This window comes from Balaenoptera acutorostrata, chromosome 20 (genome assembly GCF_949987535.1).
Source record: "Balaenoptera acutorostrata chromosome 20, mBalAcu1.1, whole genome shotgun sequence".
Classification (NCBI taxonomy): domain Eukaryota; kingdom Metazoa; phylum Chordata; class Mammalia; order Artiodactyla; family Balaenopteridae; genus Balaenoptera; species Balaenoptera acutorostrata.
The window spans coordinates 56,377,459-56,403,322 of NC_080083.1; the positions used below are offsets into that span (position 1 = coordinate 56,377,459).

General features: G+C 56.1%; 1 protein-coding gene and 1 non-coding gene across 13 annotated transcripts; both read left to right on the forward strand.

The window, feature by feature from the left end:
* Positions 1-1,690: 1,690 nt before the first annotated feature.
* On the forward strand, positions 1,691-24,242 carry FBF1 (Fas binding factor 1). 12 transcript variants are annotated; one of them, XM_057536094.1, is made up of 30 exons: positions 2,245-2,311; positions 3,373-3,456; positions 4,168-4,195; positions 4,998-5,039; positions 7,086-7,179; positions 7,819-7,879; positions 8,811-8,861; positions 10,728-10,869; positions 11,399-11,476; positions 12,013-12,132; positions 12,474-12,612; positions 12,736-12,869; positions 13,475-13,574; positions 13,844-14,281; positions 15,571-15,669; positions 16,010-16,098; positions 16,266-16,324; positions 17,143-17,298; positions 17,449-17,549; positions 17,677-17,883; positions 18,588-18,695; positions 18,777-18,916; positions 19,001-19,119; positions 20,447-20,569; positions 20,655-20,840; positions 21,289-21,465; positions 21,546-21,683; positions 21,785-21,902; positions 22,294-22,403; positions 22,997-24,242. In XM_057536094.1, the coding sequence occupies exons 2-30, from the start codon at positions 3,454-3,456 to the stop codon at positions 23,078-23,080; spliced, it is 3,444 nt and encodes a 1,147-aa protein (XP_057392077.1). In that variant the 5' UTR covers positions 2,245-2,311; positions 3,373-3,453; the 3' UTR covers positions 23,081-24,242. The 12 variants fall into 12 exon arrangements, 1 of the variants encoding a protein (XP_057392077.1); XR_009006303.1 differs by lacking the exon at positions 22,997-24,242 and having other exon boundaries at positions 12,709-12,869; positions 21,546-21,902; positions 22,294-22,401; XR_009006305.1 differs by lacking the exon at positions 22,997-24,242 and having other exon boundaries at positions 12,709-12,869; positions 13,847-14,281; positions 21,546-21,902; positions 22,294-22,401.
* LOC114238313 (U6 spliceosomal RNA) lies at positions 19,447-19,550 on the forward strand. The gene has a single exon (XR_003623704.1). It is a non-coding gene; the product is annotated as a U6 spliceosomal RNA (small nuclear RNA).
* Positions 24,243-25,864: the final 1,622 nt, after the last annotated feature.

Consider the following 25,864-nt stretch of genomic DNA (forward strand, 5'->3'; position numbering starts at 1 on the left):
GTATTTTCATTTTAAAATATTGGTGGAGTTTTGCTTATAGTTGTCCAAACTAAAATTTTCAGTACCTATTCCTGTGGTCCATGATAGTAAACTTAGAAACATAAGGAAATTTTAGAGTTACTGGATGTTAGCTGTTGCAGACCTGCAAATTCCTAGATTCAAAGGGATTTTGTTTGATTTTGATTTTGCCTTAAATTTAAGTGAGCCACTGATTATCTCTGGAAGATCACGGAAAATTGGGAGTGATTTTAAGAATTCCAAACCAGGGACTTCCCTGGTGGCACAGTGGTTAAGAATCCGCCTGCCAGTGCAGGGGACATGGGTTCGAGCCCTGGTCCTGGAAGATACCACATGCTGCGGAGCAACTAAGCCCGTGCACCACAACTACTGAGCCTGCGCTCTAGAGCCCGCGAGCCACAACTACTGAAGCCCGCACGCCTAGAGTCCGTGCTCCGCAACAAGAGAAGCCACCACAATGAGAAGCCCACGCACCGCAACGAAGAGTAGCCCCCGCTTGCCGCAACTAGAGAATGCCAGCGTGCAGCAACGAAGACCCAACACAGCCTAAAATAAATAACTTTAAAAAAATAATAATAAATATTTTTAATGTATAAAAAAAGAATTCTGAAGCAAAATAAATTGTTTTGCCACATTACTGTCAACTGTTTCACAGATTAGGTAACAAGTATGTGATCTTCCACATAATATTCCAACTACTTTGCTACTTTGTAAACCATTTTATTTCCAATTGCTATGGATTCAAGGAAATGACTTGTATCTTTTGGAGTGTGTAATTACTTTGCTACCTTTTTCCCCTTTAACTGTTGTGGTTTGAGTTTGGTTCCTACCTGACGAGATGCATTTAGCATGTATTGTTACCCATCCCTGGCAGAACATGTCAGTGAGGGTGGGAGTACCAAGGAGGCACGGGGGGTCCAAAGCGTGAGAATCATGGTTGGACAGTGGTGACCCACCAGCTTTGCTGGGCCTGCGAAAAAGCCAAACCACTAACCTCTTCTTTTGTAAAACTGAAAAACCCCTAATAAAATCTGTAATCAACACAAAAAGTGTCTTTATTAGGTGATGGTGTTGGGTTTCATTCTGGCTTCCCAGCTTTGATTTTCATAATTGAACAGGAAGGTCACAGCTACTTTCCTAAGCTTTGGGGTGTGGAATAAATGCATATTTATAGTTTCACCACGTCAGTCTTCCACTCTTGACACATTTCTCACGCCCTCCACCTCTCCGCAAGTCAGCCCTCCCAAGAGAGCTGGAAAAAATTGATTTCCGCGCGCAAGGGGGATCCTAGTTCCCCGACCAGGGATCGAACCCATGCTCCCTGCAGTGGAAGCGCAGAGTCCTAACCATTGGACCCCCAGGGAAGTCCCTGGAAGTGTTCGGTCGTGGAGCCCAAGCCCCCGGCAGTTCCCCAGGGAAACCGGGAGGAAGAAGCTCACCGGCCTTGGATCCCGGTAGCGACCTCTTCTCAAAGGAGCGTTCAGGCAGCTCCTAGCAACGTGCCAAGCCGCAAACAGGCTGAGCGCCAACTAACGGCCGCGGCGAGCCACCCTGGGAAATGTAGTTCATCTCGGCGCCCCAGGTTCCCTTGGCTCCGGCATGTGAGCGGGCCTAAGACTACAACCCCCAGAATGCTTCGCGCCTCGCCTTGCTTCCGGAGGCCGGGCAACTGAGAGATTGGCGATCTAGAGGCTCCGAAGCGGGAGGCCTGATTGAGCTGGGCTCGAGTGGAGCCTGGAGCAGCGGCCATGTCTGCGACACGTCCAAGCGGCTGCGCCTCCAAGGGCAATGGCGCGTAACGGGGGGGGTTTCAGGGGCTGGAAGGATCGTAGGTTGCGCTCGGTATCGAGACGGGCTGGGCGCGCGGAGGGGGTGGCTCATGGAGGGGCGCGGAGTCTCGGGACCGAGGGGGTGATTCCGGGAGGGCCCTAACTAAGGGGCGGCCTCGGGATCTTAAAACGCCTGGCACGAAGTTGGCTGAGCAGATGCAATGACGCGATGGTCTTTGTGGCCCTGAGGCCTTTGCAAGCCTCCCTTAGAAATTCCCACGGTCTGGGAGGCTGGGAGAGGATCGCTAGGAGATGGCAGACGCCCTTGGATGTGATAAGAGACAAAACGTGTTGAGACTTGTAGGCCGTGAACATTGCATTACAGAGAAAGAGAAACACAACCATTCAGAGTGGCCCCTATACAGTAACCTCACATAAACTTTGCATTCTAATAACAGGACAGGCCGACACCAGAGAACTAGAGAGGCCCACCTCCCACTCCTTTCTTCCAAGCTGTGCCAAAGGTCAGTTTTGGCAACGTTGAGGAGGGGGTGGGAGAGAATGATAATTCTGGGGAAAACAGTTCTCTATTAATGGAGTAAGTCGGACTTACAGTTAGTGTGAAGGGAAATTTTTCCACCGACAGTGAAAATACTATCAAGGAGTAACCAGCATTCGCAGCCGCTCTTTGCCCTGAACGCTGCCAAGAAAGTAGTCATGGGTGTTGCCTGGGAAGGTGTATTGGCCATAGTGCTAGGCACCCACCTCCTTTCTGAAATGGGTACCTGCCATTTTCCATATTCTCTTTCAGGGTAAGGGATGAGGACCACTGCACTTTTTTCGAATAATCTCCAGGCCTCGAAAAGTTACCCAGGGGACTTCCCTGGTGGTCCAGAGGCTAAGGCTCCGAACTTCCGATTTAGGGGGCCTGGGTTCGATCCCTGGTCAGGGAACTAGATCCCACATACTGCAACTAAGAGTTCCCGCATGCTGCAACTAAGATCCAGTGCAGCCAGATAAATAAATATTTAAAAGAAGAAAAGAAAAGAAAGAAAAGTTACCCAGAACACTTCGCTTCTCATCTGAATTGCTCACCCTACAAGGAATTTTTTTTTTTAATTTATTTATGGCTGCGTTGGGTGTTCATTGCTGCTCGCGGGCTTTCTCTAGTTGTGGCGAGTGGGGGCTACCCTTCCTTGCGGTGCACGGGCTTCTCATTGCGGTGGCTTCTCTTGTTGTGGAGCACGGGCTCTAGGTGCATGGGCTTCAGTAGTTGTGGTGCGCGGGCTCAGTAGTTGTGGCTCGGAGGCTCTAGAGCGCAGGCTCGGTAGTTGTGGCTCACAGGCTTAGTTGCTCCGCGGCATGTGGGATCTTCCCGGACCAGGGCTCGAACCCGTGTCCCCTGCATTGGCAGGTGGATTCTTAACCACTGCGCCACCAGGGAAGCCCTACAAGGAATTCTTAATTGATGGAAGTGTTTTGACCTCTTGAATGGGTAAAGTGAGAGAAGGCTTGATCAACCTTGGACTCAACCACTGTTAAAGCCAAATCATTTTTAAGCAACCACTTTAATTTTCTTCATTAGGGAGGATGAGCCTGATGGGCAGAATTCAAATGAGCTGGACAGCGCTGTGAAGGAGCTGCAGGCAGCCCCCAGAGCCTTGAGATGGTAGGCAGAATGCAGAGTAGGTGTGTGGAAATGGGAGCCTGCCCTCACCCCTACTCCCACCTCCAAGATCTTGACTGCATGAAGTACTTTGGGGGCTGGGAGGCGCCAAAGAAGAGTGATGGTTAGGAGCATTGATATCAAACTTATTAATGGGACTTCGCTGGCGGTCCAGTGGTTAAGACTCCACGCTTCCAATGCAGGGGGCACGGGTTTGATCCCTGATCCAGGGAACTAAGATTCTGCGTGTCACGTGGCATGGCCAGAAAAAAAAAAAACAAAAAAAACTTCTTATTAAACAGTAAGCAAGCATCTCTTTTGAGCCTCTGAATGTTCATCTGAAAGCATCCTTACATGTCTGTCACTGATACTGAAGAGTCAGGGACATGGAATAGAGGGAAACTTTACATCCTGGCTGGCTGGGAGGGTTTGCGTGTGGCGTCTGGAAATCTGAGGGAAAAGGAGAGACTTCTGCCCACCGGACGGCACCCACAGTGGTGTCCACTGCTGGTTAGTGGGGGTCCTTTTCAAGCTCTGAATGAGTCTATTCTCAGAAACTCAGGAAACCATAAAGGGCGTCTGTCTATAAATGCCATTGGTGCTCCTTTTCCTCTGGTGACTCGGCAAAAGGCAGAACAGTTCATTCTGCATTGTTGGTTTCAATACACGTTCACTGTCTCATCTTGTTAATGTGATTTGTTTTTCCCATTTTAGGCACCAAAAACCAAGAAGGGATTGAAAGGTGAGTGGAGATGGAACACCACCCTTAGGCCAAAAATAACTCCCCCACTTTGGGTCCACACATAACTTAGACATGTCTGAATGTTCTCGGTGTGAGTCTTGCTGATTTCCCCATAATCCCATAGGCAGCTTTGGTTTTCCTAGGGAATTCCTTATGCTGCCTCATTGGCCCTTGGAGTAACTCAGAAATAAACAACAGATGGGACTTGGGAAAAAAAAATCCTTCTTGTTGAAGTATTTGTATCTAGAAGTATACCGTTGGGGTTAAGGGTGGTAAAGGCACTTAAGCTTGATTTGAGAACTAATTCAGCACTCACACCTGGGTTTCCCCTACATGCTGCATCGGAAAGTGGCCGAGGAGGTGTGTCTTCAAACCAGCTTGGCAGGGGCGGGGTGGGGGCGGGCGCTCAGCTGGAAGGGGACAAGGAGACTGTTGGTATGAAAGAAGCTTGTATATGTGCCTAGAAATCCTGAACACTTTTCCCAAAGAAGCATCTGGGCTTTGTTCAGAATCTGGAAGACTGGCTTGTTGGCCAGTGTGTCACGTAGAATGTAGGTTCTACTGAAAAATCTTCACCATCATCCTTTGAGAAAGTTATTTTCAATTTCCACCCTGGGGTCTTTCAACAAAGCATTGTGACTTGTTGCCAGGAGTTAGAAAACATCTCATGGCCAGTGAAGAGAGAGCCAAGCCTAAGTCCCAACCTCTGAGGGCTCTGAGGTCCCGGATGAGGTCTCAAGACATGAGGCCCTAAGGACCATTCTTTCCTCCTCAAGTCACAGTGGCCCCTTTTCTGTTCCAGGCTCCATCGATGATGTCCTTGGTGACCTCCTGGGAGATGAGAGTAAGTGCCCCTTTGCCGGAATCCCCTGATTTAGGCTTGCTCTTTTTTTTTTAATTGAGATAAAATCCACATAAAGTTCACTCTTTTTTTTTTTTTTTTTTTGGCTGCCTTTGGTCTTCGTTGCTGGGCGCGGGCTTTCTCTATTTGAGGCGAGTGGGGACTACTCTTCATTGCAGTGCACGTGCTTCTCATTGCGGTGGCTTGTCTTGTTGCAGAGCACGGGCTCTAGGTGTGCGGGCTTCAGTAGTTGTGGCACACGGGCTCAGTAGTTGTGGCTCGCAGGCTCTAGAGCGCAGGCTCAGTAGTTGTGGCGCACGGGCTTTGTTGCTCCGTGGCATGTGGGATCTTCCCGGAGCAGGGCTCGAACCCTTGTCCCCTGCATTGGCAGGCGGATTCTTAACCACTGCGCCACCAGGGAAGTCCAAAGTTCACTCTTTTAAAGTGTACAATTCGGTGACATTTAGTATATTCACAGAGTTGTGCAACCATCACCACAGTTGAATTCCAGAACTTTTCCATCACCCCATGAAGAAACTCCATACTATTAGTGTCACTCCTCATTCTCCCCTCCCCCACCCCTAGGCAACCACTTATTTAACTTTCTTTCTCTATGGATTTGCCTAGTCTGGACATTTTACATAAAGTGGAATCATACAGTATGAGGCTTTTGCATTTGGCTTCTTTCACTTTCCGTAATGTTTTCGAGGTCTGTCCACATTGTAGCATTCCTCTCTTCATTCCTTTCCATGGCTGGACAATAATATTTCATTGTATGATATATCTCGTTCTGTTTGGTCATTCATCAGTTGATGGACATTTGGGTGGCTTCCACATTTTGGCTAGGCTGTTATGAATAATGCTATTATGAACCTCCATGTACAAGTTTTTGTGTGGGCATATGTGTTCAGTTCTTTTGGGTGTAAATTTAGGAGTTGAATTACTGGGGTATATGGTAACTCTATGTTTAACTTTTTGAGGACCCGCCAAACTATTTTCTACAGCAACTGTACCATTTTACATTCCCACCAGCAGTGTAAGAGGATTCCAGTTTCTCCACATCCTTGCCAATACTTGTTATTTTCATTTTGATTATAGCCATCTTAGTGGGTGGAAAGTTGCATCTCGTGATTTCCATGGGCATTTCCCTAATGACTAATGATGCTGAACATGTTTTCATGTGTTTCCTGGCCGTTTATATCTTTGGAGAAAGGTCTATTCAGATCTTTGCCCAGTTTTCTTTTTTTTAAATTTTTATATATTTATTTTATTTTGTTTATGTTTGGCTACGTTGGGTCTTCGTTGCTGTGCGCAGGCTTTTCTCTGGTTGCGGTGAGCGGGAGCTACTCTTCATTGCGGTGCGCGGGCTTCTCATTGCGGTGGCTTCTCTTTGTTGCGGAGCATGGGCTCTAGGCGCATGGGCTTCAGTAGTTGCAGCACACGAGCTTAGTTGCTCCACGGCATGTGGGATCTTCCCGGACCAGGGCTCGAACCCATGTCCCCTGCATTGGCAGGCGGATTCTTAACCACTGTGCTACCAGGGAACCCCTGCCCAGTTTTTAAATTGGGTTATTTATCTTTTTATTGTTGAGTTGTACGAGTTCCTTCTATATTCTGGACATTGGTCCCTTACCCTGTGTGTCCGTGTCTGCTGCACTGAGAAGCAGGGCTTCGGGGTCATGCAAAGCTCACCAGGGACAACAAGGCCGAGGTTCCCCCGACCCGGCCCATAAGAACCCACAAAGCACAAGCCCTCGGACGGTGGCGGTGCCTTGTTGTTCCTGCATTTCCGTGGGGCTGCGCTGGCGCGGGAGTAGCCTCTTCATTCGGCACCAGTTGGGTTGACTCCCTGCTTGGAGATATACCGCCCCCTCCCCCATTCAGGTTTTTAAGGGACCTGCCTACAGGGCCAGTCTCCTTCCTCCAAAAAGGCCCCTCTTTCAGTAGGAAGGTGCGGAAGACAGCTTGGTGGGGAACTTGCAATCCTTTTCCCCTTGACTCCAGTTCTCTGTGACCGAATCACATCTTTTGTTCTCTTTTTTTTTCCAGCGACACCGCCTGAGAAGCCTGTTAAACTAGGTTCACGTGCCAGAGACGCCACAGGTGCAGCTCAGGCGCTCCCTCCCTCAAGGGCTAGAACAAAGTGAGCATACGGGGCTGGCCTGGGCATCCAAGCCCCATTTCAGGCCCAATGCTCCTGCCCCTCCCCTACCCACCCGCCACTTCCCACTCACTGTGGGCCCCGCTTGTAGTGTCACCACCTCCCGGTCCTCCCGTCAGCTCCTGGGCGGGGAAGGAGGCTGGAGGATTGCGAAGAGAACTGAACTGGAGGTCGGAGGTTCTGGCTTCTAGTCCTACATCGGTTATTTACTGTGTGACCTTGGGCAATTCCTGAACCTCTCTGAGCCTCAATTTTCTTACCCTCAGAATAAGAGGATAGGCCTAGTTGGGTGCCTCCCAGATTGTGTTTGTCCTCCTGAGCGTCTCCTGAGAGTTGCGAGATAGGGAGACACTTTGTGAGCTCTCTGCCCTCCACCTTCATTTTAGCCCAAGCAGTTCTGTTTTTCTCTCTTACCTGTTGTTTTTAAAGAGGCCCTACTGCTTTAAAAAAGTTTAAAAATCACTGCATTAGGTGACCTGTGAAATTCATTTCAGCAACTCTGTTCTTCCAGAGAAGAGTCTATCCAGGTTCACTTGGACTCTAAGCCACTTCTCCTTCCTTAGAATCATCTAGTGCCCTGGGGACCATTCGTGGGTGGGTGCTGACTCTGCCCCTTTGCAGGTCCCTCTTGGAAGATGATGCCTTCAGCACCAGGGCAGGCCTGGCAGGAGCTGATGCTGAGGTGAGCCTGGCCCATTCCCTGCTCCTCACCAACCCTACTTATCCCCGGAGACAGTGAGATGGGTGTTGTGCCGAGGGGCTGCCCACAGCGGTTTAGAAGTCCCTGCAAAGCCAGTTTGTTCTTAAAAGGGCTGCTGGGGCTTCCCTGGTGGCGCAGTGGTTAAGAATCCGCCTGCCAATGCAGGGGACACGGGTTCGAGCCCTGGTCTGGGAAGATTCCCCCATGCCGCGCAGCAACATGCGCCCGTGCGCCACAACTACTGAGCCTGCGCTCTAGAGCCTGTGAGCCACAACTGCTGAGCCCACGGGCCACAATTACTGAAGCCCACGTGCCTAGAGCCCGTGCTCTGCAACCAGAGAAACCACCGCAGTGAGGAGACCACGTACTGCAACGAAGAGTAGCCCCCGCTCACTGCAACTAGAGAAAGCCTGTGCACATCAACGAAGACCCAACACAGCCATAAATAAATAAATAAATAGATAGATAGATGATAGATAGATAGATGATAGATAGATAGATAGATAGGGCTGCTGAGTGGACCCAAAGCAACATCCTTTTCCTTTCTACCAGTGAGATGAGCTAGAAAGTAGAGCTCCGAGCAACTGCTTTAGGCTCGATGTTGCCCCTTCTTACTGCGCTTCCCATAATAAACTCCACGCTGTCCAATCACGTGGATGGAAAGTAGCCTAATTTGAGTCCTATGATGGCTGTGGACTTACTGCTGAGAGGACCAGAAAGTGGCAGCGCTTTCTGGGTGTCCACAACTGGGCAGGCTTGACTTCATACAATACCTGAGCCCCAAGTGAGGGCAGGACCCTCCAATTTATGCCCCCTGACCCAGCTCTGCTCCTTCCCTAACAAGCAAGGCAACAAGGGCCCTGAGCTTTGTCGGGCCTTGACTAACACGCCTCGTTACCCTCCCGTCTTGTAGGTTTCAGACATCTCCGATGCAGACCCGCAGGCTCTGCTCCAGGCCATGAAGGTGAGGAAACAGCTTGCACAATTCGGGGAGCCAGGGACACGGGGTGGGATACTGTTTTGTGCCAAGCCTTCATTCTCCCTCTCATTTTTTCTTTTACAATTTGTATTTCTGAGCCCTACCTCACGCAAGAATGGCATTCATCCATGAGCTCTTACCCTCCCTGCCCCTCTGGGTATAAATCAGTTTTCCTGGTTTATGGAAATTCACCCACCCAGAGACACAGTCACGTCACAGGCCTCTGGTGAAATGGGGCTGCCTCCCCCCATGAGGAAAGGGGGAGACCGTTTCCCCTAAATCTTGTTCTTTTTTTTTTTTTTTGGCCACGCTGCCCTCACCAGGGATTGAACCCAGGCCATGGCAGTGAAAGCCCAGAATCCTAACCACTGGGCCACCAGGGAATTCCCCCCTAAATCTTGTTCTTAATCTTTCTCCAGATTTCTCTTCACATCCCCTGCCAAGTCCCCTTTAGTACAGCTGTCCTCTCGTCAGATCAAGCCCCAAGCTGATCTTTGCAATGGAATTTTAAGACATAAATTCTGAACATAAGCACCATCTCATGGGGCTCGGGTGGCCTGGCTGGGGTCTAAAACGTTGAGTGGTCCTGTTTCCTCCCTCCCCTTCTGTCCAGCAGCATCTTCCCACCTGACCTCCGCTTCACGTCCCTTCTGGTTAACCCATGCTGCCACAGGCCAGGGCTGAGAGCTTGCTTTCAGCCCTGTGGGGCCCTGAAGGGTTGGGGTCTGTTTCCTTCTTGGCTCCGGAATCAACTTCTTTAACCTCAGTTTGAAATTGCTCCTCCCCAAGACCAGGCAGCTGGGCCCCCTGGGCGTGACCCTCCAGTCCTCTGACGAGTCGAGAGTGGTGGCTCTGAGTCTCTCATCCCAGAACCACGAGCTGAACCCTCCACCCACTCTGCTTACCTTTGGTTCCGTTATCTTTCCCAACTCACCTTTTTTCTGAATAGTTTTCTCATTCTTTTGTTTCCTCACATTTCTGCCCCTGGAGCGCCAGCCGCCCTTATCAAAATCGTCATGCTCCCAGTCTGTACCAAGGGCTTGTGGTGACCAGGGAGTCCCCGGCCGTCTTCCTCTCCCAGCTTGCTTATGGTGGTTTTTAATGCCCTTACTGTAGAACATTCATTGACCCAGAATAGCATTCTTATCATACCTCTGCCTCTGTTGTCAGTTTGCTTCCCCTGACCCAGGCAGGCTAAGGAATCCAGATCAAAAACAAATTTTTTTTAAAGGCTTTGTATTTTGCAGGCTTCTTCATGCCTTTTTTTTTTTTTCTTCCTCCCCGGCCAAGCTGCTCGGTTCTCTGACCAGGGAGCGATCGAACCCGGGCCCCCTGCAGTGGAAGCGCGGAGTCCTAACCACTGGACCACCAGGGAATTCCTGAGATCAAATTTTTCTTGACTTTGGACGGAGGGTTATCTTCTTGCCTCAGGTCCCTTCTCACTGCCCAGTGGGAGTCCCTTGGGGAGTCTTAAACCTCAGGATCTGCTGTTTTGTTTCTACTGCAAATAGCTTTGACATTTGCTAAGCCTTTGTGAGAAGCTGCTGAAAGCAGGTTTTAGGCACCCTCTCATTCTAGCATCAGGCAGGAGCTGCCAGTGGGGCTGATAGGAGTACCAACCTGAGACCTTTCAGCTTATCTGAGATCGACCATGTGGAGTCTTAGGGCTTTGGCCCTGCCTCTGTCCTTGTTCTGTGACCCTGTTGGGGTCAGTCCCCCACCCCAAGTCCCCATTTGTTCCATATGGAAGCTGCAGGCAACATCCTCACCAGGCTGCTCAGAGCATGAGGGTGTTTAGCACCCGCTGCCTGAGCACCTGTGGGGATTCCTCCCTCCTTCCTGCTTTTCCAGGATCTGGATGAAATGGATGCTGATCTCCTGGGTCTGAAGAAGTCTAATCTAGCCTCAAGCAAAAGGGCTGCAAAGGGTTCTGGGAAAGAAGAGCAGCCTAGCCCACTTAAACCTGCTGGTGTGTTAACAGCCAATGAGAAACGTGAGTGAGAGATAGGTCCTCGAATCAAGGGGCATTCTGGGGATGTGGGAGATGCCCAGAGGGTAGCACTCAGCCCTGTGGGTTTTCTCTGCCTGGGATGGAGAGGCCGGGAGCTCACTGTTTGCGAGTGTGTTAGCGTGTTTACAGTGGGGGAGGGAGACAGGCTGAGCTTTCCTCCTTCCTATGGCTTTTCCAGTCCCTCTAAGTCCAACATGGCAGCTCCTGGAGAAGCCATTTGAGTTAAACTGGAGAATTTTATGGTAGCCTGTGCATCTCCCAAACCTATGTCCCTGTTGGAGCAACATGTGACTAGGGGGCCAGAGGTAGCTTCCAGACCACATTTCCCGGCCAGAAGCCTGTTTGAGAACTGGAGAGGTGTAGACCCACCCCATGGCTGTGTCCACGGCCACAAGCCCTCAGCCTCCAGGTAGAAGTGCGCGCCAGCCCAGTGGTCCCAGTCGTGGTCTGGCAGAACATAGGCCAGGAGAGATCCAGGCCTGTGACCTTGCCTTCTCTTTGCTCCCTGCAGGAGATGCCATTCCCACCAAGAAGCTATCTCCCTCTCCCAGCAGCCTTGGGCATCAGTACAGGAAGTTCTCCTTCGAAGGTACCACAGGCCCTGCAGTCACACCTCTGGGGTGCTTCAGTTTTGAGAGTGCAGTAGGCTGGGCGATGCTTGCTTGCTTGCCCGAGGCCAGGCCACTGTGTATGTCAGATGAGGAGCAGAGAGCTGGTGCCACTGGTTTTGTTCCTCGTGAATTCAGGGAGGGACTAATTATGTTCTACTGGCTGGCCTATCTGGGGCACTTATTTGCAAGGACTTTGAAGCCAGGTGTCAAACTGAAGACTTTATAAAGTGTGGGGAAAAGTTCCTTTTCCTTCATGAATGCGTGGATGTTTTACTTCTCATGCCTCAGTGCAGGCCCTGAAGCCCGGGCCGCCCTCCCTGCTTCCTCTCGCCTGGCCCAGCCTGGTCTGTGTCCGAGCCCCGCTAACCCAGGCCCACAGATGCCGAGCGGCTTGTATAGGTATCAGAGCGGCTAGGAGTCTCCAGTAGAGCAATAACTCCCCTAGCACAGCACAGCGCTTGTTTTCCTGAACGAAGTGTGCAGTCTTCCCTTTGCTTCCCCTTCTGGCCGTGAGACTTGGAAGACCCGTTGGCAGGACTTCTCTCTGATGATGAGGAAGGAATCGCCAAGAAGCTGCCGGGGCCGGAGAGTAAAACAGCTTCCGTAAAGAGCCCAGCCCCGGCCAGAGATCAAGGTGGGGTGGGCGTGTTACCCATCCTGGGGCAGGTGCAGTTGGCTAACTGAACTTTCCGGTGCAGAGCCAGACACCCCACCAGGCAGGGACCACAGGTCTCAGATCCTGGACCAAGAGGTTATCAGTCTCTGGGAACGGGGAGGGGGGATGCACGAGCCCGGGAGTGGGGCTGTGGGAGTGGGGCCGGAGAAGCTGGGTGCTGTGGGCAGACCAGACACTGCCATGCCCGCCCTTCCACCCAAAGGCCAGGGTTGCAGGGAAACGCCCCCCTCGACCCATTCAAACATCACCGTTGCAGGCCAGAAGGCTGTGGGCATTGTGCCCTGTGTTCTGTCCCTTAGGGCCCTCTATCCCTCTAACTCCTGGGAACACTCCGGTCCGAAAGAAAGAAGAGTTGCTCTTTGACGATGGGGACGACATCATGGCCACCCTGGGGTTTGGAGACAGCCCCAAAGCAGAGAGGAGGCACACGGGAGACCAGTAAGGGTCCCTGTGAGCGGAGAGTCCCTCCCCGGCCAGCGAAAAGCGAGAGGGAGGGTACAGTGTGGGCCCTCCAGGAGCCCCTCGTGTTCACAGGTACCTGTCCTATGTCCCATCCTGCAGGGAGGGGCCCCTCCCTGCCCGCTCCAAGCTGGATGAGCTGCTGGGTCGGGGCACTGCCGCCAAACTCCTGGCCCGTCCGGGCACCGGGGAGCACAGGGAATTCAAGCTAGACAAGAAGTATCAGCGGCCACAGGGTGAGGAAGCGTGTGGGGCAGGGGCGGTGGGGAGTGGACCCCCAGAACAGGGTTTTACCACAAGCCATAATAGGAAATAAGCTTTACATCATGACACACATTTAGTTATTCACGTTTATAACTGAGACCAAAAATGTCAGGAAATAATAATCACCACGTGCAACACTTATTTATGTGCTCTTTGACTCATAAATACATTGGTTGCGACTCATTAAATTAGTATTTCCACCTGCTAATAGGCGGCAGCTCACAGTTTGAAAAACACTGCCCTGGACCAGTGTCTCTCCGTTCAGAGCGTCGGCCCGCGGGCCATCTGTTGGGAATCTCCCTCGTGGCACGCACGGCTCACCGGGCCTCACCTGCAGGGGGTCTGGGGCAGGCCCGCCCGTGCACTTTTCGCAGCTCCTGGGTGATGTTTCGTAGGCTGGAGCCTGAGGTGCTGGCAGGCGCCCAGCCGCTCACCCTGCTTTCCCCACAGCGGCTTCCCTATTGCTCGTCTTGCCCATCAAGCTGCCAGCTCAGCTTTTCTTAAACAAAGAATTCTGCAGCTACGGAAGAAGAGTTTGAGTCGCCCTGCTCTAGATCACAGGGTCCTTCATTCACAGACAAAGAAGACACCGGGGGTGATGAGGACTTCACCTTTGGGGCCTATCAGCCCACCGTGGGCTCCTCCGAGGGCCGGCAGTCCCGCCGGCAGTCCGTCAGGTAAGCGGGGCCTGCGAGGAGCTCGGCCTTGGGGGCAGGTTGCCCGCTGGGAGAATGGGCGGAACCCAAGATGTCTTTTGTGGGTGTTCATGGTGTTCTACGGACATCACTCAGCTTGCCATGGCTCTGGCTGTGCAGGGCCCCGGGCATCGCGACTTCTTAGCATGGGCCCCATAGTCACCCCCAGCAGTGGAGGGAAAGGCCCGTCAGGGGGCTCTTGGGACAGGCTGCTTGCCCCGCCTTAGACCCCCCACTCCTCTGTCTTGAAGTAGGTTCTTTGAAGGCGGCACAGACCCCAAGGGAGAACCAGGCTCCAGACAGAGCACCCCAGCAGCATCCAGCCCCACCCAGCCCAGGAGGGGAGGTGCCGACTGGCTGGGCCTCAAGGACGAAGGCTTGGACCTGCTCCCTCCCTCCCCGACCAGGGAGGCTCGGAGGGGACCCACTCCCGCCAGCCAGCATTCTGCTCCCAGCCGCCACTCTGCCCCGGCCGGGCTGCCCTCCTTGGGGGCGAAGCCACTGACCGAGGGTACCGGTTCTCCTGCCAAAGGCAGCCAGCCTTCCCAGCTAGGAGGGTCTGAGAAGGAGGAGGAGGGGGACTGGCTGAGCCACGCCCTGTCTCGGAAGAAGTCCCAGGGTCTGGCCAGAGAGGAGCACGACGCAGCCTGTAAGGGCCAGCACTCGGTAGGGGCGCTGCCTTCCGACAGGTAGGGGCTTGGGCTGCTGTCCCTTTTCTCTTCTTTTTTTTAATATTTATTTATTTGTCTGTGCCGGGTATCAGCTGCAGCACACGGGATCTTTGTTGCCACGTGCGGGATCTTCGTTGAGGCATGCGGGATCTTTTTTAGTTGCAGCACGCGAACTCTTAGTTGCGGCATGTCAGATCTAGTTCTCTGACCAGGAATCAAACCCAGTCCCCCGGCACTGGGAGCGCGGAGTCTTAGCCACTGTGCCACCAACGAAGTCCCAGGGCTGCTGTCTCTAGTGGAAGGAGGACCTTGCCGCCTCGGTGCCTCAGAGCAGGGCACCACCTCTTAGCCGTGCTTCTCCCCTTCTTTAGGTGCTGGGGAGAGTGTGTAGCTCCCTGCCTTTGCTCAGATGAAAACACGAGGGAGCTGGGGGGCTGCTGACGCTCACGCCCTGACTGCTGTGGGGACAGGTGCCGACCTGATCGGGCAGGAGACCGAGGGCACCCTTATGGCAAACACACGGCCATCCCGGTGCCTCTGAGCAGGGGCTCCGTCCACAGCGCCCTCGGGCTGGCGGGACACCTGGTGCCCAATTGCTCTGCTGACCAAGCTAAAGCAGGCAATGCGTGCGCGGGTTGGGACTCACTCGTGCTCTTGGGGAGTGTTCGAGAAGACCGTGGCTGTGAGGCGGCTCCTAGGGGAGGCCGCAGAATGTGGGGGGTGTTAGCAAGCGGCCCCGAGGGGGCGGGCGAGGCCGGGACTGTCCAGAGGAAGCAGCAGGACGCTATGCGGCTGGAGCGAAGGGGAGGTGAGGGGGGCGGTTGTGTGACAGGCCAGGGGTGTCACCCAGCCCTGGGGTTGGGGTGAATGAGGAGGGCGATTTGGACCTGGACCTGAAACCGAGGTGACCCCGAGAGCCGAGAAGCAAGGGGGAACAACAGACAGGAGACGAGAGGAGCCCAAAGGGTGCTGGAGCCGGCGGGAGGCCGAGCAGGCCCTCCGTCGAAGCTGAGCGAGCTGCGTGGACCAGAGCACGGCCTTGCTGCCCGTAACAGGCCCGTGGTCGCTCCTTGGACATCATCAGGTGGTCCCAGTGAGCACTGAGGCCAGGACGGGGTACGGAAGGCCAGGTGCTCAGACTTGGGAGGAGAATTACCAAGATGGGACGGCAGGAACAGGAGGAAGGCTGAGGGGAGGCGGGAAGAGGGGCGGCCACACAGCTTCACTCGTGGGCTTTGTCCCAGCCCGTCTCGGTCCAGCCTAACCCGGACCTTCTGCCTCCTTCACTTTAACATTTACTTCCTCAGCCAGCCTGCTGCCGGCACCCAAGGGCTCGAGCCAGCAGCCGCCGGGGGGACCCCAGGCACGGCAGCACAGAGGCCGCCTGCCCGGCCTGCCGCCTCAGGGTACATTCATGGCGGGGGCTGCGGGTAGGTGAGGTGCGGCGGGGCGGCCCAGGCCCCCTTCCCTAGAGCGGCGGACGGCTGTGCTGGGCTCCACGTGGTCAGCGTGGCGTGTGGTATCCCAGACCACGTAGCAGGCCCACGGAGTAAGGGGCCCGAAGCTGGGTCCCCGTCCCCTTTTCCCAGCTGAGACCTCACTCTTAGTAAACTGCCAGCCTCCAGGCCTTTCCAGTCAATGACTTGAACCTGACATTTTCCTTTCCTGCTGGGCCAACCCTCCCCTTCTCCCGGCGTCCTACACAGAAGGCTCTTCAGCTTGCCACCCCCATTCCTGTGTCCTCAGGTCCCCCGTGACTTGGAACCCCGCTGCCTTGGCCCTCCATGCAGGTGACCCAAAGAGGGGAACAGCCCCTGGAGATTGCTCCGGCACTGGTTTGTGTTCTGCTTTGTTCGAGGGGTGTAACTGGGTAGAGGAGAGATGCTGAGAGCTTCCTTCGGGGGCCCCGGCAGACGAGAGAAGCTGGGCTCTCCCGAGCACACACCCAGCCCGCGGGGCCTCGCTGCAGCTCCTGCTCATTTCTCTGCTGTTGCTTTTTCAGAGCCTGCAGTTGGTTTCCCAGGCTCCCAGGAACCCCCAGGGCTCTCTGTGCCTGTCCAGGTAGGGAGGTGAACCAACAGGTGTAGGTTTCGGGCCCATGGAACAATTCTCATGTGCTCAGAGGCACCACCTGCCAAACCTGACAAACTGCTGGGAGGCATGCATCGTGCTATCCGCTAGCTCCCCCGGCGCTCCCCACCAGCACTTTCCGTGCCACTCCCGGGCAGGTTTGGGTGCGAATTTGCCAGCACCGGTAGGGAAGTGAGGTGGCACCCAGGTGGGGGCAGCTGGGAATGTTCTAATCAGAAAGCAGGGCTGCAGGTGTCCTGATGATCTGTCTAGAAAGCCTCCTCCATCCTTGCCGTCCTCCCACTGCACCGCCTCTGTTTCCCAGGTGCAGCGGCGCCTGTGACCCCCGGGCCTGAGGAGGCCTGGCCCCACGGGGGCAGCTCCCGGGTAACCCGGAAGTGCCTTGGAGACGGTGGGTGGTGGGCAGCCTGCAGGAACCAGAGCAGCTGTCTACACTGGGACTTCAGGCCTGACAGAAAGGGCCAGGGTCATAACCTTTTGTAGTAGCTAAGGCTCTGCTGGGACTCGGCTGTTCATCTAGGGATCTGGAACCCTTGCTGGGAGGATGTTGTTCTGAGGGCGGCAGGGAGACTCATCTTCCCCAACGAGACCTGTGAGGGGAGGGGCAGTGACCATTTGACTCTCGGGCCTCATCCTTGGCCTCTCGGTGTCACGACCTTGTCCCCGTCTACAGCCACAGATCAGACACAGGGCCTGGGAGGTCCAGTGAGTGAGGGCCACAGGTAGGTGAGCTCAGCTGAGACCCTGTCCCCTACCTAATGGGGACCATCCCTCCCCTTCTCCTCCAGTGCCTGCTCCCAGAGTCCCTGGCCTGGAGCCTGCTGCCCGGCTCCGAATACCAGCAGCAGCTCCTGGCGGCACAGGCTCAGCTTCAGAGGGGCACTGCCGAGCTCCAGGCCGACCTCCTGCAGAGTCAGGCCCAGCTGGCGGAGCTCGAGGCCCAGGTGCGGGGCAGAGGGGCAGCTGGCTCCGGGGGCAGGGCTGAAGTGGGAGCGGGCCACGTGAGGGCTGGACGGCTTCCCCAGGCGGTCTGAGGGACCCCGCCTCCCCCCCCCCACACACACACATACCCCGTCCCTCCCGCCGTCTCCCAGGTGCGGAAACTCGAGCTGGAGCGGACACAGCACCAGCTGCTGCTGGAAAGTTTGCAGCAGAGGCACCAGGCAGACCTGGAGCTCATCGACAGCGCCCACAGGTACCCCCGCTCCTCCGGCCCGGACTTAACGGTGGCACACGGCCGGCCCCAGCTCCCGTGCTCTGAGAGGCCCTTCGGGTGGCCGCCGTCACCTCCTGAGCCCCGCGATTGGGTGTGCTGTTGGCAGGAGCCGAGTCAAGGTGCTAGAAACATCGTACCAGCAACGGGAAGAGCGGCTGCGGAGAGAGAACGAGGAGCTGTCTGCCCAGTACCTGTCGCGCTGCCAGGAGGCCGAGCAGGCCCGCGCCGAGCTCACAGCCCAGCACCAGCGGCGCTTGGCAGCTACCGCGCAGGAGAAGGACCAGGAGATGGAGCGGCTCCGGGAGCTGCAGCGGTGAGGGGGAGGCCCGGGGGCAGGGGGGCTGCCTTCAAGGGTGGCCAGAGGAAGCCAATTGCTGTGAGACCCCCAGCCATGGGCTCAGCAGCCTCTGAACCGAGGCTTGACCCCTTCCCTTCGGGGTAAGGACCTAGGCCGAGCTCACTGCCCCATCGCCCCACAAGTGGGGACCCACCACTCCTACAGAGGGGGGAGGGCATACTGGCAGGGCCCAAGGTCACTAGCTGTTCGGGCAGGGCCTGGCAGCAGCAAGCAACCCAAGGGCTAACTCAACACCGGTTAACCCACTCACCGGCCAGACTTCTCGAGTCTAGTAACTAGACTGGCCCTCGAAAAGGTCGTGCCTGGCGTGTTGATCTGGTTACCTTTCTAGATGAGAGCAAAACTCAGAAAAAGCACGTGAGGGAGTTGGCCGACGGGGGCAGAGCAGGCCTTTTCACACGGCTCAGATTGGCCAGACACGAAAGGGTTGTCGGCACACCTGTCGAGTGTCCTTTGCTGAAAAACAAGGAATCTGCCCCCAGAGAGTGGATGTGGCATTGAGGCACCAAGACAGATAAGGCAGAGGAGCCGGGGAAAGTGAGGCAGTGCCCGGAGATGGGGAGGAGAGGCCCACGGAGCATGGACCACCCGGAGGCACGCCCCTGCCACGAAGAGCTGCCCTCGGTGTTCACTGCCCCGCCCTCCCCACTGTCCCCCAGGGCCTCCATCCTGGAGATGCGCAAGGACCACGAGGAGCAGCTGCAGCGGCTGAAGCTGCTGAAGGACCGGGAGATCGACGCTGTCACCAGCGCCACCTCCCATACGCGGTAGGCGCGCCATCCAGGCCCTGCCCACCTGGCGCGGCAGTGCTGGGGTCCACGGGCCTTCGTGACCTGAGCCCCCCGCAGGTCCCTGAATGGCATCATCGAGCAGATGGAGAAGTTCTCCAGCAGCCTGCACGAGCTGTCCTCCCGCGTGGAGGCCTCGCACCTCAGCACTGCCCAGGAGCGGGAGCTGGGCATCCGGCAGCGAGATGAGCAGCTCCGAGGTACTGCAGGCCACATGTCCCTCTCTCCTGTCCCCCGTGGTGGGAAGGGGGGCGGGCAGTGAGTGCCCTGTGGGCCGCCCCCAGCGCTGCAGGAGAGGCTGAGCCGGCAGCAGCGGGACATGGAGGAGGAGCGGAGCCGGCTCCAGGAGGTCATCGGGAAGATGGAGGCGCGCCTGAGCGAGCAGAGCCGGCTGCTGGAGCAGGTGGGGCACGTCCTCCTGCCGCAGGGCCTGTCTCCCCCGGGCACCCAGGGGATGGCAGCTGTACTCTGACCTCGCCTCCTCGGCCTCGGGACTTTCCTCTGGAACGTCTCTCCTGCCCTCTCCTGCCTCTGCAGGGGCTCCCACCTCCCCACCTCCAGAAGCGCCCCAGGCCCACCCCATCCAGCTCCTACCTGCTCATCAGGGATGCCTGTGACTTTAGGAGAAGTGCTCTTGCCTTCTGAGCTGTAACGGATAACGTATTTAAACTCCCTACATATCTTCCATGTATAAGAGCGAGCTTCATTCTTTAGAAAATCATGGCTTTTCGTGCTCGCTTCAGCAGCACATATACTGAAACTGGCACAACACAGAGAAGGTTAGCATGGCCCTGCGCAAGGATGACGCAAATTCCTGAGGTGTTGCATATTTTAACAAGTGTGCTTAAACAATTGGCTGTACTATGGGGAATTCCCTGGCAGTCCAGGGGTTAGGACTCCATGCTTTCACTGCAGTGGGCCCGGGTTCGATCCCTGGTCAGAAACTAAGATCCCACAAGCTGGGCAGCACGGCAAAAAAAAAATTAAAATTAAAAAATAAAACAATTGGCTGTACTTATGAAAAAACTCAAATTGACCCCTACCTTATGCCAAACAAAAAAGCAATCCCTGATGGAATTGATCCAATAAATATTTGATGAATTCAGAAATAATAATAATACCTTTTCCTTTTTTGTACAAGGTTATGATACATCTCATTGAAAAAACTAAAATAACAGGCAACAATAAAGAAAATAAAAATTACCCACTAGCCAGAGATAGCCATTGATGACATCACATATATCCTGTAGACAGTATGTAGACATAGATATTTTTACATCGTGAACCATATTTATTCAGCCCTTCATTCGGTGCTTTATTCAGCGCCTGCCTCGGGCCAGGCTTGTGTGTGCCCCGAGTCCCCTGGCATACGGTGTCATGCTCACCCTGGTGCTCTTTCCCTGTTGGATGACAAGAGACAGGCAGGCAGTGCTGTAGTTGGCGATTCAGGGAGCAGGGATATTGCTGTTCTTTGGCCCTTTGGAGCCGCAAGGTGCCTCTCTCAGCAGCGGTTCCCGAGCCATTAGCCTCAGCACGGTTGATCCCAGTGGCTGGGCCCTGGCAGGCCTCAGGCTCCGTCCCATTTTCACCGCTCAGGAAAGGATGTGTTTGTGGGAGAAGCCAGATGAGGGCGGTTTGCACAGCTCCCCAGGACACGTTCAGGCCTGATTGGGGGCAGGCGGAGCCTCCAGGGGCGCGAGCTCTCAGCCCTGACCCTGCCCGGCCCGCAGGAACGCTGGCGGGTGAACGCCGAGCAGTCCAAGACCGAGTCCGCGCAGCGCGCTCTGGAGGAGCAGAGGAAGGTCATGGTCCAGCAGATGGCCATGGAGCGGGAGGAGCTGGAGAGGGCCAAGGTGAGTCCAGCCACACCACGGTCAGCTCTGTCCCCGCCACCGCGCCCAGGGATGCTCACCCCGTGCCCTCACGCCCTCGCCCCAGAGTGCCTTGCTGGAGGAGCAGAAGTCCGTCATGCACAAGTGTGGGGAGGAGCGGCGGCGCCTGGCGGCCGAGTGGGCCGAGTTCTTTGCACAGCAGAAGCTGAGTAAGGAGCGGGCCGAGCGTGAGGCGGAGCGGGCGCTGCAGGTGGACACCCAGCGGGAGGGCACCCTCGTCAGCCTGGCCAAGGTAAGACCCAGAGCCTCCCCGGACAGCGGGAAGCCCAGGCAGCCCTGCGCCTCTCCCCACCCCGGGGCCTCACTGCTCCTCCGTCAGGATGTGTCAGCTCAGCAAAGAGCGCAGCGGTAACAAAGAGTATAGGAATTCAAACAACAGTAATCATAATAACTACTTCCTTTTATTGTATCATCGCAGGTACTTTCGACACATTTGCTCATTTACTCCTCATCACGTTCCCATGACTTAGATATTCTAGAAATCGGATTCCGAGAAGTTGAGCACAGGGGCCAGGGGCTGCAGCGGGGCTTGGCCCCAGGTCTCCCACCACCTCCTCCCAGAGTCAGGGCGGAGCCGAGCCACAGCAATGAGGCAGGGCGGCCAGCGGGTCCTCAGAACCCTGAGCAGAGCCCAGTTCAACTCTGGGGAGGAGACTGCAGAGAGGCTTTGCTGTCTCCAGGAACAGGCAGAGCTGAAGATCAGGGCGAGCGAGCTCCGGGCCAAAGAGGACCAGCTGGCGGCCGAGAGGGAGGCTCTGGAACAGGAGCGCCAGGAGCTGCGGCTGGAGAAGGAGAGGGTCGGCGCCGCCGCCCAGCGCATCAGGCTGCGCGCTGAGGAGGTGGAGCGCATGAGCCAGGTGCCCAGCGGCTCAGCCCCTGGGCGTGGGCAGTGCACCCACCCCAGCCAGCCCAGCTGACCCAGGCGGCCTCCCCGCAGGTGGCCTCGCAGAAGTACGAGGAGGGGGAGCAGGCACTGCGCGAGGCCCGGCAGGTGCAGTCGGAGCAGCAGGCCCGGCTGCAGCTGGTGCAGCAGCAGCAGGAGCGGCTGCGGCAGCAGGAGCGGCACGTGCACCAGGCAAGGCTCTTCCTGGCTCCCGCTCCCCCCGCCTCCCAGGGCATCCCTGCCCCGAGCCTTCTGCCCTCACAGCTGTGTCCTCTCTGGGGGGACGGGGACAGGAGCATCTGAGTCTGGCCCAGCAGCGGCTGCAGCTGGACCGTATCCGACAGGACCTGCCCTCCGGGCCCGTGGGGCTGCTCTCCAGGGCCCAGGGCCCGGCAGCCTCTGGCCTGAGTGGTAAGTTGCTCCAGGAGGGTGGGACATTGGCTCGGCCGGCCCACTGGGCAGGGCAGGGCCAGCAACACCCTGCCCACGCCTCCTGTGTGCTCAAGTTAGGGGGCAGCTGGGTTTTAAAGTCATCTTGGGGTTTTTTTTGTTTGTTTATTTATTTATTTATTTATGGCTGCGTTGGGTTTTCGTTGCTGGGTGCGGGCTTCTCTAGTTGCGGCGAGCGGGGGCTACTTTTTGTCGCGGTGTGCGGGCTTCTCATTGCCGTGGCTTCTCTTGTTGCGGAGCACGGGCTCTAGGCGCACAGGCTTCAGTAGTTGTGGCATGCGGGCTCAGAAGTTGTGGCTCAGGGGCTCTAGAGCGCTGCAGTCCCTGACTCCGTCCTCCTCGGCCTTTACAGCCATTGTGGCTCCTGCCCCCCCCACTCCTCAGTGCAGCCAGCTGCCAGCCGGCCTGGGCCCCTCGCACCTCCACGCCAAGCTGGTGCTGCTGAAACACACAGCTGAGCAGGTGAGTTTCCCAGAGCAGAGGCCGCCCTGGTCCAGGCCCGCCCACTCCCCCTGGACTTAGGGCTCCTCGTGTTCACACTGGGGACAAGCATCTCTGGCAGAGGCAGGAGGGAGCACAGCCTGGCCCCGAGGAGGGCTGAGCCCACCCCCTGGAGGAGGGCAGCAGCGCAGATCGCTTAGAGGACACGTCTCAGAGATGCTCACCGAGTCACTGATGGAGCATTTCCTACATGCCAGGCTCTGTGCCGTGCCTGATAAGCTTTTACCCCCCCACAGCCCTACGTGGCAGGTAATGTTATTTTCTCCAGTTTACAGACAGGCTTAGAGGAATGAAGTCCGTGCGAACAAGGGGCCCCACCGCGAGTGAGAGCTGGCGTCTCACTCCAGTGCGCGTGCTCGCTCCCTGCCCCTCCCCCACTGACTCCCAGAGCCAGGCTGAGCCGGGATGTAGGCGAGAGCGTCCCCGAGGGAGGGCTGCTCGGCTGGCACCCAGGGTCCACCTCACTCGCAGTCCAGCAACCCAGCGTCCCTGTGCGCAGAAGCGGGGGCAGGAGGGAACCGGAGGGTGGCAGCTCACTCAGCTCTGCCTTTCAGGACCGTGACTTCCTGGAGAACGAACAGTTCTTCCTGGAGACCCTGAAGAAAGCTTCCTACAACATGACGTCGCATTCAGCCTGAAGGCCCCACTGCCTCCTCAGCAGAGGCCTGACTCTAGAACCGTCCCACTGCCCGCTGGCCGCCAGCGCCGAGCAGGGGCGCCGGGGAGAGCCCTTCAACGCCCAGGGCCTGATTACAGCTCTTCCTGTGGATGGGGTGCCAGTGCCTTCTTTCCGACGCTCCGGCCCGCGCGGGGGCAGGCAGGCGCCCCCGTGCCTCTCAGACTCCCCAGGAGGCAGCAGCCTCTGGGGAGACGCGAGGCTGAGGCCGTCTCAGCCCCACGACACCGTCAGCGACAGCATCGGCGCTCCTGCCCCGCAGACGTCCGGCTCAGGGCCCAGCGTCTGCCTGGGCTCTGTGGACCCCTCGGCCCCTCAGCCCATCGATGGTCGGGGGATCTTTTCGCCTGGGCCTCTTCTGAGGCGGGGGGTCTTCTCCACTCCCTTGCCACAAGGAGGCTGCTGCCCTCCCTGCCTGAGAGGCCAGCAGAGGGAGCGCCGGGTCTCCTCCCTGATGGGGACGTAGAGTCAGGCCGCAAATTTTCAAGAGCCTTCTAGCCTCCTGGCGGAGGGGGTGGGAGGTGCTGCAGGGGCAGGGAGGGCGCCGTGCCCGGCGGCTTTTACCTCACAGACTGACCTGCCCTTGGGACTCAGCCAGCCCTCCCTGCTCCCAGGCTGGCGCACAAAGCCCCCGCCTCGTTCCCAGCTGCCGGGGCAGCGGACTCGCTAGCACAGACGCTGGCCTCATCGGCTTCTTCTAATGCACTCCCCAGAGGCAAAGAGGGGGCTGCGGGTGACAGTGGGGTGTAGGGAGGGACAGAAGGCTTTTCTCCATGCTGTTCACTTGCCACAAAACCCCGGCCAGTGGGAACGAAGATGACAGCGAGAGCCCCTGCCTGGGAGGATACAGAGCGCCGAGGACCATGAGGGGCTGCACCCCGGCCGCTGTCCCGGGTGGGGGCCTCCGCCCTTCTCCACCTGTGGGCAGAGGGCCAAGGCCGGCCAGAGGGGTGCCAGGACAGGGGTGGGAGGATTGGTAGTTGTCTCCTGCAGACCCAAGGACTCAACTAATAAAATCACAATTAACCTCTAGAGCGGCTTCTCTCACCTCCCATCAGAGGGGACCGTCTGGGGAGCAGGAAGGTGGTGGAGGAGAGGGCAATGCCGAGTGGGGTGTGAGCGGGCACAGGTGCATCTCTGCTCTTTTAGAACAGCTTTCAGAGGGAGCTCATTTATATACAGCCTCTTGGACCCACTAAATTGCTATATTCTTCTCTTTTTTTTTGGCCATGAGGTTTGTGGGATCTTAGTTCCCCGATCAGGGATTGAACCCGGGCCCTCAGCCGTGAAAGCGCAGAGTCCTAACCACTGGACCGCCAGGGAATTCCCTAAATTGCAATATTCTTAATGATTGGATTCTTAGAATTTGCCATGGCTCATCAGAGTTTGAACCTATTTCTTGGAAACGTTTGCTCTGTAGGGCTGTTATTTGCTGTAAAACTGGCCAGGGCTGGGACTCTCCAGCCCCATACTCCCCTGGCTGGACCGCAGGCAGGAGAAAGGTGTGATTATCACCCCTACTTCGCAGATGAAGGGACTGAGACTCAGAGGTTAAATAATCTGCCAAAGGTGACGCAGCAAATAGCAGAACCTGGATTTGAGTTCTGCTTGGACAGATTCCAAAGCCCCAGGCGCTCAGCCACATCACCGCTGGCTCCTTCTAGAAAAGCGGGCTGCACACGGTGCTTCTGTGAAGTAGAAGATCCCCCAGCCGCTGCTTGGGGTGGTGCCCACACACAGGAGGGACGCATTCGTGTCCCATTTAGAAGCCTTGTTGAAGCTTGGAATTCAATCCTCTCAACACACACTTAACGAATTCCCACCTGTGTGAAGGGCCGGAGGTGGGTCTAAGGTTGGGCACAGCCTGGGAGCAGCTGGCATTTAAGCAGTCACCTGACAGATACGTGGGTGATCACAGGCTCATGTTGGGGGAGGGTGCAGGGAGACCCAATGGGAATGAGTTTAGAATTAGGGGGCAGGTCGACGAGGCTCTGTATACCTTGTTAAAGTTTGAATTTTTATCTTCAGGACAAATGGGTGTTCATTGAAGGGTTTTAAACAGGGTGGAACCATCTTTGTGTTTTAGAAAAACTACTGTGGCTTTGGGTGGAGAACAGACCGACCGGAGGGGGCAAGAGTGGGGACAGGGAAGCGGGCAGAAGGCTGTCTGCCGTGGTATTGGGGAGACGGGAAAGCACTGCGCCGGGCGTGGCACTGAGGGACCTGGTGCCTGACATGCAGGCAGGGTCAGGAAGGAAGACGTGTCGAGGCGGACCCCCAGGTTGCTGTCTTGGGCAACTGGGTGCCCATGGAACAGCCAAGTAGACACGTTCCACAGGCACTTAGTTACGATGACACATTACCCAGTGTAACTGCTCTGGATCCCTGTCACTGGCGTTAAGGTGTGGCAGGTGGCTTACACACCCCCTTTTCATTAACATTCTCCCACGCCACAGGCGGGAGACAGCTGCACACAGGAGTGAGTGTTCTGTATCTGCTGATCTTTCTTTTTCCCTTCAAAATTGTAAACAACTCCTCAAGGTCATAACCCAGATGTTTCCTGTAGAAAGAGAAATACTGGTGGAAAGTAATGATGATCAAAGACACTGGCTGGGCTAATACTTCCAGTTTCAAGAGTTATTCATGTTTATTATTTGCCTCAAGTTGATACAAGTGGGAATCCCTGCTAGGCCTTTCAAACAGTTAAAATCCCAGCAAGCCCCATTCTTAGAGGGTTCTAGGACAG

Excerpts from the sequence above, each read along its gene's own strand:
- FBF1 (XM_057536094.1), top strand. Across the intron at positions 4,196-4,997 it reads AACCAAGAAGGGATTGAAAG|GCTCCATCGATGATGTCCTT; the intron begins GTGAGTGGAGAT and ends TTTCTGTTCCAG. Across the intron at positions 16,099-16,265 it reads TGGAGATTGCTCCGGCACTG|AGCCTGCAGTTGGTTTCCCA; the intron begins GTTTGTGTTCTG and ends TTGCTTTTTCAG.